The 20,449-nt window shown below is 41.2% G+C and overlaps 2 protein-coding genes across 4 annotated transcripts in view; one reads left to right on the top strand and one right to left on the bottom strand.

Annotated features, from left to right (window-relative positions):
- Positions 1-345: 345 nt before the first annotated feature.
- On the bottom strand, positions 346-5,358 carry rad51ap1 (RAD51 associated protein 1). Of its 2 annotated transcripts, none has more exons than XM_061911952.1 (9): positions 5,006-5,358; positions 4,826-4,875; positions 2,005-2,131; positions 1,850-1,938; positions 1,699-1,779; positions 1,545-1,634; positions 1,299-1,466; positions 729-863; positions 346-654 (listed from the first exon to the last, which is right to left on the bottom strand). In XM_061911952.1, exons 1-9 carry the CDS (start codon positions 5,020-5,022, stop codon positions 527-529), a joined length of 885 nt encoding a protein of 294 aa, XP_061767936.1. In that variant the 5' UTR covers positions 5,023-5,358; the 3' UTR covers positions 346-526. The 2 variants fall into 2 exon arrangements, with proteins under 2 accessions (XP_061767936.1, XP_061767935.1); XM_061911951.1 differs by having other exon boundaries at positions 1,844-1,938; positions 5,006-5,353.
- Positions 5,147-20,449, top strand: part of LOC133559963 (fibroblast growth factor 6-like) — a 48,882-nt gene continuing 33,579 nt past the window's right edge. Inside the window, exons 1-2 of one of the 2 annotated variants that reach the window (XM_061911954.1) lie at positions 5,147-5,288; positions 7,536-7,647. The gene's annotated coding sequence lies outside the window, so the exon portion shown is untranslated. The remainder of the gene's footprint in view (positions 5,289-7,535; positions 7,648-20,449) is intronic. The other variant, XM_061911953.1, reaches the window with a different exon arrangement.

The following is a 20,449-nucleotide window of genomic DNA, read 5'->3' on the forward strand; positions in this document are numbered from 1 at the left end:
CTTGTCCTTGGTCCACTGCATCTGGGGGTGACATCTCCGCGCATCTCAATGCGCTTCGAACGTGACAATCGTTTGCTGACCACACACACAGCTAATGTGTTTGCATTACATAAAGGCCTGGTCGTTAGCTAAAAGCTGGATTAGGGCATGTATAATGCTTACAACCCTTGAGAAAGTTAGCACTCACTAGGCATCAGTGTAAAGAATGCAAACAAACCCTTTAAGCAGCCGATACCGATCAGTGGCTGATCGATTGGCGCATACCAATATAATATACAAGTATTTAAGAGGTCAATTTGTAGTCACATTTGCAACGGGAATATTAGGCACCAATACTGTAAGTGGTATATTTTGTTTAGAACTTTATTTTTCACATTGTACACATTTAAAAACCAATGTGCTGCATTTACTTGCATATTGGCTTTAAAACACACATCTGAAATAAAAAACTAGAAATTGCAAATCAATATTTACATGCATCTGTTAAAAACTAAATGATGGAACACGAAAATTATTACTGTCAGTGTCAGGTGGTGGTGAGGCCAGGGTGGAGAGGCTTGACTCGCACAAATCGGGACAGTCCTAGGCGCAGACCCTGACCCGGAGACCTGACTGGGGGACTCTGGGATGAAGACGGACATTTCCCGATTTGACCTGCAAAGATTTTATTTTTTATTAAACAGAAAAATATAGGTGTTTATGACTTCTAGGTTTGGCTCCTCCCATACCTGGCGGGTTCCATTTGGGAATTTTGCTGCCTGTTGGGCTTATTGAGACTGCAGGCTTAGGCACAGAGGCTGTCAAAGTTGGCTTTTTGGCAGCAAGTTTAAGTTTCGGGGGACTTCTTGCTGGTGTGGAAAGTGCTGTAGATAAAATAGCAGTAAGAGACAATAAATTGCGTTAGTTATTGCATTTTCCATTAAACTGGTCCTTAAGGTAGATTTTTATTGTGCAATACTAAGATATTCAAACAATGCAGTATAGCAGCAATAATAGCTAGCTGGCAATTAGAGCGCTAATTTCTAGCTATCGTAAATATGAAAATATAATCATTCTTGTTTGTATTTTAAACCTGCAAGGTACAGGAAATAGGGTGACCGGGTCACTGACACTTCTGAACGACACTACAGTGTGCTGACCAATGTTTGTGTATTTTAAGACATTTGAATTATTGGAAAAAATACTCGGGAGGGGGATCAATAAATTGTATAAAAAAAGTATAAACTAAAAATTTCACGACCACCCTGTTGAGTCCTCTGACTTCAATCACTTATAAAAAAGAATTGTTAATTTTGAACCTGTTGTTCTTGGCTGTGGTTTCAACTTTGGCGGTTCCTTTTTGGAGACTGAATGCCTCGAAGACTTTTCCTTCTTGCCTGTCGTCGTCTTTTTGGTTTTCTTAACTGTGAATTCCTCCTCATCCTCGCTCTCGGCCGCCTCGCTGAAAGCATCCTCACTCTCCGAATCTGAAAATCCAATGTTAATGCGCATAAATCCACCCATCAAAACTCAACTTGTGGATGCATGTACACTAGGTCTAGAACCTGGCGTCGGTTTTGGCTGGTAGTCGTCATCTTCATCTTGAGCGGCCTTTCTCAATCCGGCTTTTTTCTCCGATGAAATTTGATCCAGTCCTGGAAAAGGAAGCGGAATCAATAAATGACTTTATTCCTGCATTTTATGAGACTGTGAGTGTACCCAGGATCGACGAGTCTATGCTGCAGTTGGAGCGGTGGAGGGGGGCAGGGTCTGTGTTCTCATCAGCAGGGACAACCACTCCTGAAAAAAACAGGGTGAGTTTTTCTTTGTTTTTAACAATAACATTTGACACGATGCTCCACACCTTCACCAGTGGGAATCCCGTCTGTATTATTTAACAAGGAGAGCGTGATGGCAGCCTCTAGATCGCGGGCCAGCAGCTTCTCATCTAAAGGTTTTCTAAAAGAGGAACTGTCTTCATCAAATTGTTCCAATTAGCTTTCTTTGTCTATTTTTGTCACCTACCTGTCCAATTTCTGACATGGCGACTGTAAATTTGACTCTTGGCTTGAAGATTTCTTGCGCTCCAGTAGCTTCAGCCCCTCTTTGTTTTTTTTGCTGGGTGGGGGCTTCACACTGGCAAAATCATCATCTGTTGACAAAGAGTGCAGGTGTCTGTTTTATTGCGCTTGCGGCCCAAATCTGATATTAAGTACAATTAAATGAGATGCATTCAAAAATCAAATATATTTTTACAAATGTTTTAAATCATATTATTAAGTAAGTGTTAAATTAAGTAATATTAAGGTCTTATGTGAATTACAGTTCAGTATTTTCCAGGGTTTTACCTAAATTGCCAAAATACCTGTGGCAGCGTGGTCACAATGATGTCATCACATAATTTGCATAATTTGTTGTGATGATATGATTTTCTTTAAAAAAGGCCCCACACAAAATGTATACATACATTTAAAAACACATATGTTATTATTAATAGTCCTGGATGATATGGCCTAAAAATTAAAAAATGTATTTCCCCCCTACTTTTGAAAAAACAAAAAACAAAGAATACAAATGACAAAGATATTTTAAAACAAATTTTTCTTTCATATGATCAAAAATTGTTACTGCAATGTTACTGAAATAACACTGCATACATCATATCTTACTCTTAGCAAAATTCAAATGTGTATCATGTTTTTATTTTTGACCAGATATAATTTTTTACTTTTTATGCAATAATTTTAAAATAACTAAATTAAGACCTTCCTCTTGGAGACAATGCTTTTACTTGAATAAAATTATGAATGTTAACAACAATGTAGCGTTGCACATTGCATACAAATAAACTTCAATAAATCAATATAGACACCAATAATCATTAAATAGTAATACAAATCAATCCGATCAATAAAGTGAAAAACTAAAACTTAAAATAAAATAATTCTGTAAATAAAAATGTATTATTGTACATTATATGCCATCAAATAAAAAAGTAAAACATTGGGATGATTATATAGTTTGAGTGGAGGATTCCACCACAGGGTGGTGCTACCATATGAGGTGAAACGAGTGTAAAGGTGACTATATAGGTGTTATTTTAAATTCAATGTTAAACGTATTTCGAAGGTCTTAAACATTTTTTATTGCTCTAGCTATAAAATATTTGATTCATTAATAATAGCCCACTGCGATGAGGTGGCGACTTTTCCAGGGTGTACGCCGCCTTCCGCCCGATTGTAGCTGAGATAGGCACCAGCGCCCCCCATGACCCCAAAGGGAATAAGCGGTGGAAAATGGATGGATGGATGGATGGATAATAGCCCTGTTTTGTGAGAATGTGTTTACCACGGTCAGGCCTGTTAGCCGTTATAAACGAGGGAAAACTATATCCATTCATTTTCTACCGCTTATCCCTTTGGGGTAAAAAAATAAAAATATGATTTTTTTAAAATGAATGCCCGGTTTTGATGAAATACATTTTCTTATCAATGCACTTTAATTTTGCAAGGAAACATTTTCGGACCCATATGATTTTTTTTATTGGTTTCAGCTGGATAGAGTGCCCAAAATCAATATGGCGGCTTCTTGCTTACCTCAGACACATTTTAAAGTGCCCGGATGTTCCATATTCTGCTCATTCTATGGTACTAACATACTTGATATGGCACAATAAATATTTTGTTGTACTTAGCACACAACCTAAATGTTTTTTAAGAAATCCTCGCTTGATTTGTAGGTCATCATTTAGACTTGCTGGCATGTCTAGAATAAAAAGGGGACTTTAAAGGCCTACTGAAATGAAATTTTCTTATTTAAACAGGAATAGCAGGTCCATTCTATGTGTCATACTTGATCATTTCGCGATATTGCCATATTTTTGCTGAAAGGATTTAGTAGAGACCATCGACGATAAAGTTCGCAACTTTTGGTCACTAACAAAAAAGCCTTGCCTTTACCGGAAGTAGCAGACGATGTGCGCGTGACGTCACGGGTTGTAGGGCTCCTCACATCATCACATTGTTTACAATCATAGCCAGCAGCAACAATTTCTCCAATAATTTGAGCGAGGATGAAAGATTTGTGGATGACGAAATTTAGAGTGAAGGACTAGACAATTTAAAAATAGAAGATTGCAGTGGGAGCGATTCAGATGTTATTAGACACATTTACTAGGATAATTCTGGAAAATCCCTTATCTGCCTATTAAGTTGCTAGTGTTTTAGGGAGATTAAATAGTACCTGAAAGTCGGAGGGGTGTGTCGACGCCAGAGTCTCTAAGGGAAGTCACGGCAGCTGTAGCAGGACGGAAGCTCCGCTGATGTCTCCGGTAAGAGGCGACTTATTACCAAAATTTTCTCACCGAAAACTGCCGGTTGACATGTAGTCGGGATCCATGTTCGTTTGACCGCTCTGATCCATAGCAAAGCTTCATCTTCGGGAATTTCAAACAAGGAAACACCGGCTGTGTTTTTGTGGCTAAAGGCTAAGAGCTTCCCACCTCCATCTTTCTACTTTGACTTCTCCATTATTAATTGAACAAATTGCAAAAGATTCAGCAACACAGATGTCCAGAATACTGTGTAATTATGCAATTAAAGCAGACTACTTATAGCTTTGATTGGGCTGGAAAATAATGTCCGCTACAACCGGTGACGTCAAACGCACGCGTCTTCATACCGTGACGTTTTCAACACGACACTTCGCGGGAAATTTAAAATTGTAATTTAGTTAACTAAACCGGCCGTATTGGCATGTGTTGCATTGTTATTATTTCATCATTGATATATAAACTATCAGACTGCGTGGTCGGTAGTAGTGGGTTTCAGTAGGCCTTTAATCTCACCGTCGTCGTTTAACTCTTTGGACTCGCAGTAATTGACAGCCTTCGTCTTCCTGTAAGTAACAAACACATGTTTATGTGAAGTTATCAAGACAAATGAAGTGTTTATCTTTCTGTAAGTAACAAACACATGTTTATGTGAAGTTATCAAGGCAAATTAAGTGTTTGAGTGTGTTGACAAACCTCGACGGTCTGTCCATTTCTGCATTAGCCAAGTCACTCCACTGTCGACGGTGAGCCTGTTAGCGACCCCGTAACGTAAGGCTGCTGTGCCTTTCCCAGCTAAAACACCCGAGAATGGTGCCAATAGATTATTCAATGCGATAAAACCATATTTGGCGGACTTATAGCATTTTAGGGGTTCCTTGGCCTTCTTCGTTGTTGTTTTCAAGCCGCCCGCCAGAACGGAGAAGTGACGCTCTTGCTGACGACATCCGTTTGGATAGTTTCCCTCTGTAGAAAAATGGTAGGAAAATCAAAATATGCATTTATTTAGCAAAATACGTCTATGGCATGTGCTTTTAAGTAAATATGTAGTATATTGATATATATATATATATATAATTTTTTTTAATGCCGTGTCGAATCTGCTGCGGTGAAATAGGCTACCCCTAAAAATGCTCTGCCCAACCTTACTGAGCATGCGCACTCAGCGCATCAACAGTATTTTTCGAACAAAATAACCATAAAAAAGTTAATATATTATGGGTATTTTTAGCTTTTTTTTTACATGCCAGAAAACGAACCAAAACAAAAAACTGTATAACTGTTGATAAACTTAAAATGTTTTGCAATGTTTTTAAACCACTGTGCCGCGGCACTAGTGTTTGAGTTTGAGTTTATTTCGAACATGCAAGCATACAACATGATACATCACAATTTCCAGTTTCTCTTTTCAACATGTTCGAAAAGGAGTAGTGTCGTGAGATACAGTCTGGTGTGCCGTGGGAGATTATGTAATTTCACCTAATTGGGTTGCACACCAGTAATTATATTTCGCAATTCATGTGCCATCGTTGAGTGTCTGTACAGCGCAGGTAGATGATTGCTTTGTAGATGTCGGCAACAGGTTGTGTGAGACGATGATGGTTTGTCATGATAAAAACACGCAGACGACAGCGGGCGGCAGCGTGGAGGTAAACTGGTATCTAATGCTTAAACCAAAAATAAACAAAAGGCGAGTGCCGCTAAGAAAAGGCATGGCTATGCATAACCAAATTAAAACTGAACTGGCTACAAAGTAAACAAAAAAACAGAATGCTGGACTACAACAAAGACTTACTGTGTGTGGAGCAGCAGATGGCCTCCATAAAGTACATCCGTCCCCACAAATGTCCCCACAAAGAAGGATGGATAAAGAAATGTCTGCACAACTTAGATAGTCTCAATTGCAAAAACAAATCAGAGCCGGGGAATAGCGCCCAAGGAAGACATGAAACCGTTACAGGAAAATACCAACAAAATAGGAGCGCAAGACAAGGACTAAGACAGCAAAAAAGTGCAAATAAATCAGGGTGTGATGTGACAGGTGGTAACAGTACACCTACTTTGAGACAAGAGCTATAGTGATGCATGCTTGCTCATATTCAACAATTGCTAGAACAACTTTTTTTTGTCAATATCGGCTGCTGAGTTTCGGTTTTTAATTATATCTGCTGGTGGTGTCCCTTGGGATTTTTTCAATGAAAACAATGTGCCTTGGCTCAAAAAAGGTTGAAACACACTGTTACTGTATGGCAGAGGTGTCCAAACATTTTCCAGCGAGGACCACATAGAGAAAAATTGAAGGATGCGAGGGCCACTTTGATACATTTTATATATTAAAAATACTCAAACCAAAACAATGTAGGTGAACATATGCTAACATTTGAAAAACATTTCTACATCTTAGCTTTGTGTTATAGATAACAGAGCAGTAAAATCATTCATCCATCCATCCTTTTTCTACCGCTTGTCCCTTTTTGGGGTTGCAGGGGGCGCTGGAGCCTATCTAGGCTGCATTCGGGCGGAAGGCGGGGTACACCCTGGACAAGTCGCTACCTGATTATTCTAATAAGTATTTTATTTGTATTTATGTTAACTGTGCTCGAAAGCCGTGGTCCCCAACCTTTTTGTAGCTGCGGACCGGTCAACGCTTGATAATTTGTCCCGCGGCCCGGCTGGGTTTTTTATGTTGATTTAATAAAAATAAAAATAAAAACAATTATAAAAAATTCTTCTGCACCCTGGTAATTTGGGACCTCTTTAGTTTGTCTATAGAAAGTGTCGCGGGCCAATAAAAATTGCTCTGCGGGCCGCAATTGGCCCGCGGGCCGCACTTTGGACATCCCTGCTATATGGTGATACATAAGTATGAGTAACTAAAAAAAGACTGGTTCCACTATTTTTTTTGGGCCATTTTCTAAATCCGTCCATTGCTTAATGTCGCTAACTATCGGTATATGCATTTTTTTTATGAAGCAGCACATTTTTTTCATTCTACATATCGGCAGTTTTTGAGGGTGCCCCCTTGTGTACCAGTCATGTAACAGCAGTGACACAAATCCATTAAGTAGTACCACTGTGACTTTATTCTGACCTTTTATTGATATCCTTATTTATTACCAATTGCCAGTCACAGTTAATCTGTTATTTCGTGAGAAGTAGTAAGTGTGCATCTCAGTGTTAAGTACCTATTCAACATTAAGTATAATTGCATTTTTCTTTCTTTCAGAGTCCGCAGATACGATTTGGGTCAATCTATCACTAAGCGAATGGTGGCCTACTGCAGGACGCCCACCAGAGGGCAGCACCACTCTGAAGCGCCAGGCTCCTGTTTCGCAGAGGTACGTGCAAACCTGACGCGTCTGCGGCCGCCGGGTCGCCCACACTCATGGTGGATGCAATGTCGAGGGGGATCGCGCCTCGAGTCTTGTCATTTCCCCGTTTGGAGCGAGTGGGAGGTTTGTTGTCTGTGGTTTGTCACAAAATGGACCTGGAGGAGACGCTCGGGGATGTGATGGTCCGTGTCTAGCAAGACAGACACGCATGTCTGCGCCAAAATGCCCTGTGGTCAAGCATTCCGAAACTCCTCCAGAGTTTCTTACAGCCGTGACCAAAATACGAGATCCTGTCATGCAAACACTGCGGTAGCAATATCGTGCTTGTGTGCAGACGTCAATATGTTTGTTGTGTATTAATGTGGGCTGAATCCTCACTTAGCTTGATGAACAAAAATACATAATATAAATAAACATATTGACATATGTTTAACTTGGAACATATTTACATATGGGCTTCACAGTGGAAGAGGGGTTAGTGCGTCTGCCTCACAATACGAAGGTCCTGCAGTCCTGGGTTCAATTCCAGGCTGAGGATCTTTCTGTGTGGAGTTTGCATGTTCTCCCCGTGAATGCGTGGGTTCCCTCCGGGTACTCCGGCTTCCTCCCACTTCCAAAGACATGCACCTGGGGATAGGTTGATTGGCAACACTAAAAATTGGCCCTAGTGTGTGAATGTGAGTGTGAATGTTGTCTGTCTATCTGTGTTGGCCCTGCGATGAGGTGGCGACTTGTCCAGGGTGTACCCTGCCTTCCGCCCGATTGTAGCTGAGATAGGCGCCAGCGCCCCCCGCGACCCCGAAAGGGAATAAGCGGTAGAAAATGGATGGATGGATGGATGTATTTTTGTTAACATATTTACATATGGGGCTTCACGGTGGCAGAGGGGTTAGTGCGTCTGCCTCACAATACGAAGGTCCTGCAGTCTTGGGTTCAAATCCAGGCTCGGGATCTTTCTGTGTGGAGTTTGCATGTTCTCCCCGTGAATGTGTGGGTTCCCTCCGGGTACTCCGGCTTCCTCCCACTTCCAAAGACATGCACCTGGGGATAGGTTGATTGGCAACACTAAATTGGCCCTAGTGTGTGAATGTTGTCTGTCTATCTGTGTTGGCCCTGCGATGAGGTAGCGACTTGTCCAGGGTGTACCCCGCCTTCCGCCCGATTGTAGCTGAGATAGGCGCCAGCGCCCCCCGCGACCCCGAAAGGGAATAAGCGGTAGAAAATGGATGGATGGATTTACATATGTTTAACTTGGAACATATTTATATATGGGCTTCACGGTGGAAGAGGGGTTAGTGCGTCTGCCTCACAATACGAAGGTCCTACAGTCCTGGGTTCAATTCCAGGCTGAGGATCTTTCTGTGTGGAGTTTGCATGTTCTCCCCGTGAATGCGTGGGTTCCCTCCGGGTACTCCGGCTTCCTCCCACTTCCAAAGACATGCACCTGGGGATAGGTTGATTGGCAACACTAAAAATTGGCCCTAGTGTGTGAATGTGAGTGTGAATGTTGTCTGTCTATCTGTGTTGGCCCTGGGATGAGGTGGCGACTTGTCCAGGGTGTACCCCGCCTTCCGCCCGATTGTAGCTGAAATATGCGCCAGCGCCCTCCGCGACCCCGAAAGGGAATATTTACATATGTTTAACTTGGAACAGGAAATGATATCCGCTGTTCCCAAACAAAGACAGAGGATGGTAGAACACAACATATCCTTCTCATATTAGGCTTTAAATCCTTAGCACAGGGGTCACCAACACGGTGCCCGCGGGCACCAGGTAGCCCGTAAGGACCAGATGAGTCGCCCGCTGGCCTGTTCTAAAAATAGCTCAAATAGCAGCACTTACCAGTGAGCTGCCTTTATTTTTTAAATTTTATTTATTTACTAGCAAGCTGGTCTCGCTTTGCTCGACATTTTTAATTCTAAGAGAGACAAAACTCAAATAGAATTTGAAAATCCAAGAAAATATTTTAAAGAGTTGGTCTTCACTTGTTTAAATAAATTCATTTTTTTAAATTACTTTGGTTCTTATAACTTTCAGAAAGACAATTTTAGAGAAAAAATACAACCTTAAAAATGATTTTAGGATTTTTAAACATGTATACCATTTTACCTTTTAAATTCCTTCCTCTTCTTTCCTGACAATTTAAATCAATGTTGAAGTATTTTTTTTAATTTATTGTAAAGAATAATACATACATTTTAATTTAATTCTTCATTTTAGCGTCTGTTTTTTCGACAAAGAATATTTGTGAAATATTTCTTCAAACTTATTATGATTAAAATTCCAAAAAAACTATTCTGGCAAATCTAAAAAAAAAATTATAATCAAATTTAAATCTTATTTCAAAGTCTTTTGAATTTCTTTTAAAATGTTTGTTCTGGAAAATCTAGAAGAAATAATGATTTGTCTTTGTTAGAAATATAGCTTGGTCCAATTTGTTATATATTCTAACAAAGTGCAGATTGGATTTTAACCTATTTAAAACATGTCATCAAAATTCTAAAGTTAATCTTAATCAGGAAAAATTACTAATGATGTTCCATTAATTCTTTTTTTAATTTTTTCAAAAAGATTCATATTAGCTAGTTTTTTTCTTCTTTTTTTAGGGTGAATTTTGAATTTTAAAGAGTCGAAATTGAAGATGAAATATGTTTCAAAACAAAATTGTCATTTTTTTCCTGTTTTCTCCTCAAATGGTGTGCTGGATGCAATAATTTGCCATGTTATTGAATATTCAACATTATTGTATTTGAGGTTCTAAATGTGCTTGCATCCAGCACACCTTACAACGGTGGTAATAAAATATGCAACCTATGCTTAAAAGAGAAACTGTTTATTATATATCATCCAGACCTGTCATCCCTCAACAAGCGTGGTGAAATCATTTCAACATGCCGCCACAGACGGAAACACCTCCTAGGTAACACATGAGCCAATCACCACGCCCCTACGCCTGCCTGTACCCACCCACTCTGTGCCCTATATAAACTATTGTATGTGAATGCTTCCATTAAAATCTCCTGATGATTGAGGGAACCTCTCATGAAACAGTTCTGTAGAGATGAAGTAGTCTTGTTATTTTTCCCACACTTACATATTGCGCTCTACCACGGTATCGAGCACTATTCTCTGGATAATCCAATTTCTGGCAATTTATTTAAGTGTGTATCAAACTGGTAGCTCTTCGCATTAATCAGTACCCAAAAAGTAGCTCTTGGTTTCAAAAAGGTAGGTGACCCTTGATTCTAGCAAAATGTATGGAATAAATGTATGGCTGAAAAAGGGAGGCAGGTGCTTTGTAGTTCCAATGCAACTCAGTGTTCCATGTAATTTAGGAATGGGCGATATGGCCTAAATCAAATCAAATCAACTTTATTTATAAAACACATTTAAAATTTACCACAGGGGTCGCCAAAGTGCTGGACAATGGGCAGGTTAAAAGATAATACGAGGACCGAGCAAACAACACAACACAAACAGAACATGATAAAAAATAAATAAATAAAACATAAAAAACAGGTTCACAGGAGGTAATGGGGCGCCATTGCAGGATGGATATCACTCAGTGTTAAAAGCCAAGGAATAAAAGTATGTTTTTAAGAGGGATTTAAAAACAGGAAGAGAGGAGGCTTGTCTAACACTCAGAGGTAGGTCTTTCCAGAGCTTGGGAGCAGCAGCAGCGAAAGCTCTGTCACGTCTAAGCTTCAGCCTTGTGTCAGGGACCGTCAGTAGCAGCTGATCGGCTGATCTTAGGGATCGGGTGGGGCAGTAAGGCTGAAGGATGTCGGAGAGATATGTTGGCGCGAGGTTGTTTAGACATTTAAAAGCAAATAGAAGGAGTTTAAAATTGATTCGATAACGAACAGGGAGCCAGTGTAGGGACGCTAATATAGGGGTGATGTGCTCAAGTCTGTGGGTCTGTGTTAGCAGACGAGCAGCAGAGTTCTGCACGAGCTGCAGGCGGGCGAGGGAGGCCTGGCTAATGCCTACATACAAGGGCCTTGCAGTAGTCTAAACGATTCGAGATAAAGGCGTGAATTAATTTCTCGAGATCATGTCCTGACAGAAGCAGTTTCACTTTCGCTATTTGGCGTAATTGATAAAAGCTTTTTTGAACGACGCTGCTGATTTGTTTTTCGAATTTAAAATCTGAGTCGGACTTTACCCCCAGGTTTGTGACACAGTCGCTGAGATACGGGGTCAGAGTGCCGAGGTCAACGTTGGGGGAGGGAGCGCAACTTAGACCGAACAACATAACTTCTGTTTTGTCTTCATTTAGACTCAGGAAGTTAGCTGAAAGCCAGACTTTGATGTCGTGCAGGCAGTCAATGAGACGTTGAACTGTGTTATTTTGTGCCATGGGAAAATAGATCTGGCAATCATCGGCATAAAAATGAAATGCAATACCATACTTCTTAAAAATAGAACCAAGGGGGAGAAGGTAAAGGGCAAATAGGATTGGGGCAAGGATTGAGCCTTGGGGGACCCCGTGTGGTAGAGGAGCTGTGGAAGACATAAAACTGTCTATAAAAGCTATATAGCAGCCTCCTCCAATAACGATATATATCTCAATATATTATTTGGCATATAAATGACAATATAATCATTTAAAAAAAAGTTTACAAAGGGTCCTAATTTAGCTGCTGATATTTACAGGAACATGTTGTCTGCCTAACTGTGTTGGGCCAGCGATGAAGTGGCAACTTGTCCAGGGTGTACACTGCCTTCCGCCCGAGTGCAGCTGGGATAGGCTCCAGCACCCCCCGTGATCCCGAGAGCGACAAGCGGTAGAAAATGGATGGATGAATTGATATTGTGTCAGTTCGGTTTTGTTTGTTCAGAACTATTATTAATCCAATTCTTCATTTACTTTCTGTTGTAACTGGTTTCTAGCTACACTTCTCCATCCATCCATCCATTTTCTACCGCTTATTCCCTTTCGGGGTCGCGGGGGGCGCTGGCGCCTATCTCAGCTACAATCGGGCGGAAGGCGGGGTACACCCTGGACAAGTCGCCAGCTCATCGCAGGGCCAACACAGATAGACAGACAACAGTCACACTCACATTCACACACTAGGGCCACACTTCTGTTAAAGTCTAATACATAGGGTGTAACAATTTGTGCTAAACAAGAAATACAAGTGATGTGAATGAAGTGAAGTGAATTGTATTTATATAGCGCTTTTTCTCTGGAGACTCAAATCAGTTTTACATAGTGAAACCCATTATTTATATCTTAAAGCAACATTTAAACCACTGTGGTTGATGCAGGGAGCTGGTGGGTAAAGTTTCTTGCCCAACTACACAACGGCAATGACTAGAATGGCAGAAGCGGGAATCGATCCTGGAACCATTAAGTCGCTGGCACGGCCAGTTTACAAACCAAACCACGACGTCCCAATACAAATTATAAACATAATAAAACAAACACTTACTGTACGATGTCTGCTCGCATTGGGATGCCAACTAATGGTATGTTCATATCTTCCCGTTTAAAAGAAAAATTTATCATAATCCTTACACAGGTAAAAAGGGTGATACAACCATTTTTTCGTGTCTTTCTCACCATCTGTGGGTTTATGTTGAATGTAAAGTTGACAAACTTCTTGATTTATAGCAACAACCTTCTACTATCTAGGTAAGAGGCATGCCTTATAACATAGAATTAACTTCAATCAATCAATCAATCAATGTTTATTTATATAGCCCCAAATCACAAATGTCTCAAAGGACTGCACAAATCATTACGACTACAACATCCTCGGAAGAACCCACAAAAGGGCAAGGAAAACTCACACCCAGTGGGCAGGGAGAATTCACCTCCAGTGGGACGCCAGTGACAATGCTGACTATGAGAAACCTTGGAGAGGACCTCAGAAGTGGGCAACCCCCCCCCCTCTAGGGGACCGAAAGCAATGGATGTCGAGCGGGTCTAACATGATACTGTGAAAGTTCAATCCATAGTGGCTCCAAGACAGCAGCGAGAGTCCCGTCCACAGGAAACCATCTCAAGCGGATCAGCAGCGTAGAGATGTCCCCAACCAATACAGGCGAGCGGTCCATCCTGGGTCCCGATGAGCGGTCCATCCTGGGTCTCGACTCTGGACAGCCAGTACTTCATCCATGGTCATCGGACCGGACCCCCTCCACAAGGGAGGGGGGGACATAGGAGAAAGAAAAGAAGCGGCAGATCAACTGGTCTAAAAAGGAGGTCTATTTAAAGGCTAGAGTATACAGATGAGTTTTAAGGTGAGACTTAAATGCTTCTACTGAGGTAGCATCTCGAACTGTTACCGGGAGGGCATTCCAGAGTACTGGAGCCCGAACGGAAAACGCTCTATAGCCCGCAGACTTTTTTTGAGCTCTAGGAATCACTAATAAGCCGGAGTCTTTTGAACGCAGATTTCTTGCCGGGACATACGGTACAATACAATCGGCAAAATAGGCTGGAGCTAGACCGTGTAGTATTTTATACGTAAGTAGTAAAACCTTAAAGTCACATCTTAAGTGCACAGGAAGCCAGTGCAGGTGAGCCAGTACAGGCGTAATATGATCAAACTTTCTTGTTCTCGTCAAAAGTCTAGCAGCCGCATTTTGTACCAACTGTAATCTTTTAATGCTAGACATGGGGAGACCCGAAAATAATACGTTACAGTAATCGAGACGAGACGTAACAAACGCATGGATAATGATCTCGGCGTCTTTAGTGGACAAAATGGAGCGAATTTTAGCGATATTACGGAGATGAAAGAAGGCCGTTTTAGTAACGCTTTTAATGTGTGACTCAAACGAGAGAGTTGGGTCGAAGATAATACCCAGATTTTTTACAGAGTCACCTTGTTTTATTATTTGGTTGTCAAATGTTAAAGTTGTATTATTAAATAGAGGTCGGTGTCTAGCAGGACCGATAATCAGCATTTCCGTTTTTTTGGCATTAAGTTGCAAAAAGTTAGCGGACATAACTTTCACCAACTCTGACGCAGCTCAGCATGTCAATACTGTAGCTGTGTAAGCTACACAGGGTCTCGGCATTTGTGATCGGCAGATACTTTTTTACGAAAATACTGATTGGTGGCTGATTGATCGGCGCATCCTATCCAACCTAATTATTATGATCCGAACAACAGCAACGCACCGAAAGGGGTTAGGTCAGGGTTTTTTCATAAACTGTTCCATCAGTAGTGTGAACGCTTCAAAGTTAAAGTTGTTCCGTCTGTTTGATAAACCCTCACTGGTCAATAATTGCTTTATCTAGTTTTGACAGTTTAATATTCTTGTGGACCCTCGCTCATGAACAACTTATAATGGACTTGTCTGTGGGGAATTATGCTAATCAGCTGATTAGATGGTACATTGCAAGAAACACTGAGCGGTATGTATTTTTCCTCTGAAAGTACGCTTAGATTTGTTTGTCCATTTTGTGTATGCTCCTCTTCTTTTGTAATACATTTGGCTGGACTCCATTTGAAGAGCACATATACATTTCACAAACGAGCAAACAGCCCACAGACTGCTTTCTGGCCTAGTTGGCAGCGTAGTGGTCATCAGTTAATTGGAGCGTGTTAGTTGGAAGTGGTCAGGACGCAGCCCCCACACCCCCACCCCTCTCGACCACTCACATGTGAATGCCATCATTATGTTGTGCGCGGCCTTCCAGAGTGGTAGTTTGCATGGTTGCGCCTTCTTCCAGCGCCGGTGCCCTTGTATGGTTATTCCGCTGTTGTTATTTACATTGCTGCGTGGACTATTTTGCTCCCTCTCTGAGTTGTAACGTGGTAGCTTTTATTTGATTTTGTTTGTATGAATCGAAGAGGATGTCTATGGCACTGTTTAAGGTATTTTTTTTAGTGTCCTCTCTGGTTCTATGCCAGCTATTTACAAGCCCCCTAGACTAAATTTGGATGTATGAATTCTTGGCTGTTTCGGATATCCGGCCTGTCGGGGGTGTTATTTCTAACCTGGAAATGACCTTCACGTCAGATGTCCTTCTAGTGTCAGAATGGCGGCGACCACAGCACAGACAAGTCTTTGGCCGTGGGCAGACACATCTGTCAATCAGTCCCTTCCGGAGTTTGTTTTCAGAGACCTCGTCGTCTTAAGTGCATGTTTTTTTTTCTTTTTTCTTTTTAGGGACTACACACACGGCGGCCACAAAGCTAATTGCTAGTGTCATGAATGTCGTCTGGTGACTGCGCAAATGTATTGCTTCCATTCAAAACAGCATTGATTATTATTGTTATCGCCTTCATAGTGTGATTTTTATCATTATTAGCCTCAAAGTAAGTCCTAGTTTGCCCAAATCGAGCCCACATACTTCCCTGCAAAACTAATTTTAAACCTTTGAACCATTCAACCAAACTATCACTCTTGCTTTTCAAGAACTACCTCATTCTTAATAATTGGAAGGTAAATAATTAGTATCCCAAGTACTTATTTCTTAGCATTTTTAGCAAGGAATTTTTACATTTTTCACATAGTGTCAAAAGTCAGAATGTTTTTATAGATGTGGAAGTAGTGTCAAAGCGCTTTGAGTACCTTGAAGGTAGAAAAGCGCTATACAAGTACAACCCATAAAAGACTTTTGTCAATAGCATTCAATGCGTCCACGTTTTGATGCCAAGCATTCATTTTTAATTCCCAGTGAAGGAACATTGATTGTTACAATGTAGAGTCACAAGGCTTCTGGTTGGGATGTCCTAACACCTTTTTGGACAGCAGAGGAGGACAGAGAGCAGCAAGGAAGTGGAGGACCATCACATGCCAAAGTCTATGACTAGGTTTACACTGAAGGCCAAAGTGGCCCAAATCGGATTTTTTTTAGATCGGATTTTTCCCATCTGAATGTTTACACTGCAAGTAAAATGTGATATTTATCCGACTCCAGTGTTAACGCACACAGGCCCCAATGTGGCCCCAATGTGGCCCCAATGTGGCCTCAACGTCACTTGCATGCGCACTTCAATAAAGTCAAACTAGAAGAAGTTGACCGCGGGAAGGTCGCTAGTACTACAAAATATGATGAAGGTTGCAACACCTTAAAAATGAATGTTTCTTTATGTGGAAGTAAATGAAATTAATATAATGTGTGTACATGTATATTGTGTAATATATTTGGGTGTGTTGTAATCTTTTAATTACTGTTAAGTAGACGAGACACGGACATCAGCGTGGATCTACGGGAGATTTATTTTTCAACTCGCATGTAAGCAAATGTGCCACAGCGTCAATTCCGGTCTTTCAACAATCTGTATTTCTTCGGTATCAAAATATATACTCTTAAATTACACACAGCCTAATTTTTGCGCACTATTGACAAGTGATGCACCAATAATTTGGTCGTCCTAAACAGAAACCCAAACCGGATGTTGTGATAAAATATCCACTCACGATGGCGACTGCGTCTTTCCGGCGCACGCAAGTGACAAAGCTTGCCCAAATCACATTCAGATCACATTGCGTTTAGACTGCAGTCACATTTGAAAAGATCAGATTCAGGACCACCTCCTGATGTGTCCTTTTCTGATGCCAAAAAGTCAGATTTAAAGCACTTTGGAGCGTTTAGACTTGCAAAACAAAATCTGATCCGTGTCACTTGGTGACGTGATTTGGTGTGCAGTCTAAACAGGGACTTTGTCAAAGACAGGTGCGTCTCAACTTTTCCACTGGGTGCCACACATTGAGAAAATCAAAGCACACGGAGGCGAGTCCCTCCATTTTCTACCGCGTGTCCCTTTTGGGGGCACGGGGGTCGCCATTTTGACATTTTTCATTTCCAAACTCACTACAATATATAGATAGTTTTAACCTTTAGGGCTCCCCTCAATTTCTCAGTTATGAAAATGTGAAAAAAGTCAGATATTAATTTCATTTTGTCAATACTGAACCCTTTTTGTTAAAAAAAAACAACAACCCTGTTTTATAGCAACAACCCAAAATATGCTATCCTTTCCCACAAAAAATGTTAAGAGGAATTTTTGACTTGAAGTAATAAATCATTCGTAAGATTGATTTTGAGTCATTTTTTTTTTATCAAAGACATATTTTTTTTTTTTTTTTTTTTTTTTTAGAAAAAAAAATCTAACTATAATTCCCCAGGGATCCAAAAGGGCGCAAGTGTTAAAAATAAGTAATACCCTATTTTATATTTTACTTTCAACGCTTAAATCTTTAGAGCAACTTCAAATCCATTCGTTGATTATAAGGTTTTATTTTTTGTTGGGTGTTTTTTTTTCCTGTTAGTTTTTTGTCACAGAAAACTTTTTTTTATAGTGCAAACACAAAAAATAGGAAACATTTGTCCTTAATTTTTGGCAGTGTTTGTTGCATTTTGGTTGCTCTTGCTTAATTATAGAATATGGGATCAAGGAGGTGGTCAGCAGTAGAGGAGCAATGTTCATATATTTTAAATGTTCGGTGTTTTATTGATAATAGTTAATATTGTAAATCCCACGTTCGGTATTTTCGCCTACATTCGAGTGTCTTTTTCAGTAAAACATTAAACAGACCATATCCAAAACGGAATGAACTTTGGTTATTGTACTGAATTATATACATAAATTGTTTAAAAATATACAATGTAGGATTCACAATAGAAATTATTAAAAATAAAACACTGGATATTGACAATATGTGTTGTGCTCCTGCAGACCTCCTACATGATCAACCATGATCAACATCTTTTATCATCAAGCAAGAGCAATAAAGATGCAACAAACACAGCAAAACATAAACGCAAAAGGGTAAAAAACATCCACATATTATATATAATACCACTGTTCTGCAGAACTTTGATGTAAAATTCTGCCTCAGTCTGACACTGGCTATGGCTTTTTTGCCCTGTAAACAAGCCACGCCCACTCAGCTCGTTCCCAGAGCTTTGTATATCACTCATAAGTGCAGATTTTAACCATTGGAACCATTTCTTTAGTTTGAAAAGATCCAGCGGGCCTCATTGAAATTTAAATTATGTTGTAATATGCCAAGATAGCCCAGTCAAAACCGGTGCCACGTGACTTCAAATTTCACCTAATTTACTGGTTTTGAGACGGGATGGATTGATTCTGTCTCAATATACCGAAAGTGAGATTTTTTTGCTCTGAATTTTTATACAACGCTGAATATATTGTCAATTAAATTACCAGCATAATTTGATGTAAAAAAAAAACATTCAGTTCACAAAATGCAAAACCAAAAAATTAAGTTACACAAATTCGGTGTCAAAAAAAGCTTTCGACAAAATTGACCTCAATATAGCTCTATTCTAACTTCTCCCAAAGCCCTCTGTGCAAAACCTGGATATGTGTTCATACCCTCAACACCCTGCCTCCATGTCCCCCTACATATGAAAACCATGTCAGTAAGTTCCATCCATCCATCCATCCATCCATCCATCATCTTCCGCTTATCCGAGGTCGGGTCGCGGGGGCAACAGCCTAAGCAGGGAAACCCAGACTTCCCTCTCCCCAGCCACTTCGTCTAGCTCTTCCCGGGGGATCCCGAGGCGTTCCCAGGCCAGCCGGGAGACATAGTCTTCCCAACGTGTCCTGGGTCTTCCCCGTGGCCTCCTACCGGTTGGACGTGCCCTAAACAGCTCCCTAGGGAGGCGTTCGGGTGGCATCCTGACCAGATGCCCGAACCACCTCATCTGGCTCCTCTCGATGTGGAGGAGCAGCGGCTTTACTTTGATTTCCTCCCGGATGGCAGAGCTTCTCACCCTATCTCTAAGGGAGAGACCCGCCACACGGCGGAGGAAAGTAATTTCGGCCGCTTGTACCCGTGATCTTATCCTTTCGGTCATGACCCAAAGCTCATGACCATAGGTGAGGATGGGAACGTAGATCGACCGGTAAATTGAGAGCTTTGCCTTCCGGCTCAGCTCCTTCTTCGCCACAACGGATCGGTACAACGTCCGCATTACTGAAGACGCCGCACCGATCCGCCTGTCGATCTCACGATCCACTCTTCCCTCACTCGTGAACAAGACTCCTAGGTACTTGAACTCCTCCACTTGGGGCAGGGTCTCTTCCCCAACCCGGAGATGGCACTCCACCCTTTTCCGGGCGAGAACCATGGACTCGGACTTGGAGGTGCTGATTCTCATTCCGGTCGCTTCACACTCGGCTGCGAACCGATCCAGCGAGAGCTGAAGATCCCGGTCAGATGAAGCCATCAGGACCACATCATGTCAGTAAGTTGAAAAACAAAAACAAAAGTAAATCTGAAAAACAAAATATCGGAAATACAAACCTGTGACACTAACAGCCTAAAAGACCAGTTGAAAATACAGCTCAAAAGCGCTTATAAAATTGTATCTGTAGAAACAAGAATAGTGTTTATTGATGAATTCTTGGTAAATATTTACTCTACTTCCTGCTGCTTTTTCATGGGGCTACTTTTGAGTATCATTTGTTAGCTGCTCTCCAGGACAGACCGTGCACTAAAACCTTTAACTAACTCCCTGCGGGTGTAGATTTCAACCAGTGGAGGCCACGACAGAAATAAAATAGTCTCATCTTTGTTGTGCTGGCTGAGTGACAGCATCCCCTCTCTTGTGACCTCTCTCAGACATGCAACATTTCTGTCACTCCCGCTCCACCCGTCAGCCAAATTTCCTTGATCCACCACTCGTTGCCGCCTGCCGGCCGTCTCACAGCCTCTTCTGCACCGACGATGCGTTCGCCTCCAGTGTGGTTTTCATCCTTTCGAGGGGGTGAAAAGGCGTAAAGCGGCAAGCAAAATGTGTGCGTGGATTCCTTGCATTCTCCTGCCCGCTACACTGCGGCCTGGCCCGGTGTTGGGTTCCCCGGAG

Source organism: Nerophis ophidion, linkage group LG10 (assembly GCF_033978795.1).
Source record: "Nerophis ophidion isolate RoL-2023_Sa linkage group LG10, RoL_Noph_v1.0, whole genome shotgun sequence".
NCBI classification, from domain to species: Eukaryota; Metazoa; Chordata; class Actinopteri; order Syngnathiformes; family Syngnathidae; genus Nerophis; species Nerophis ophidion.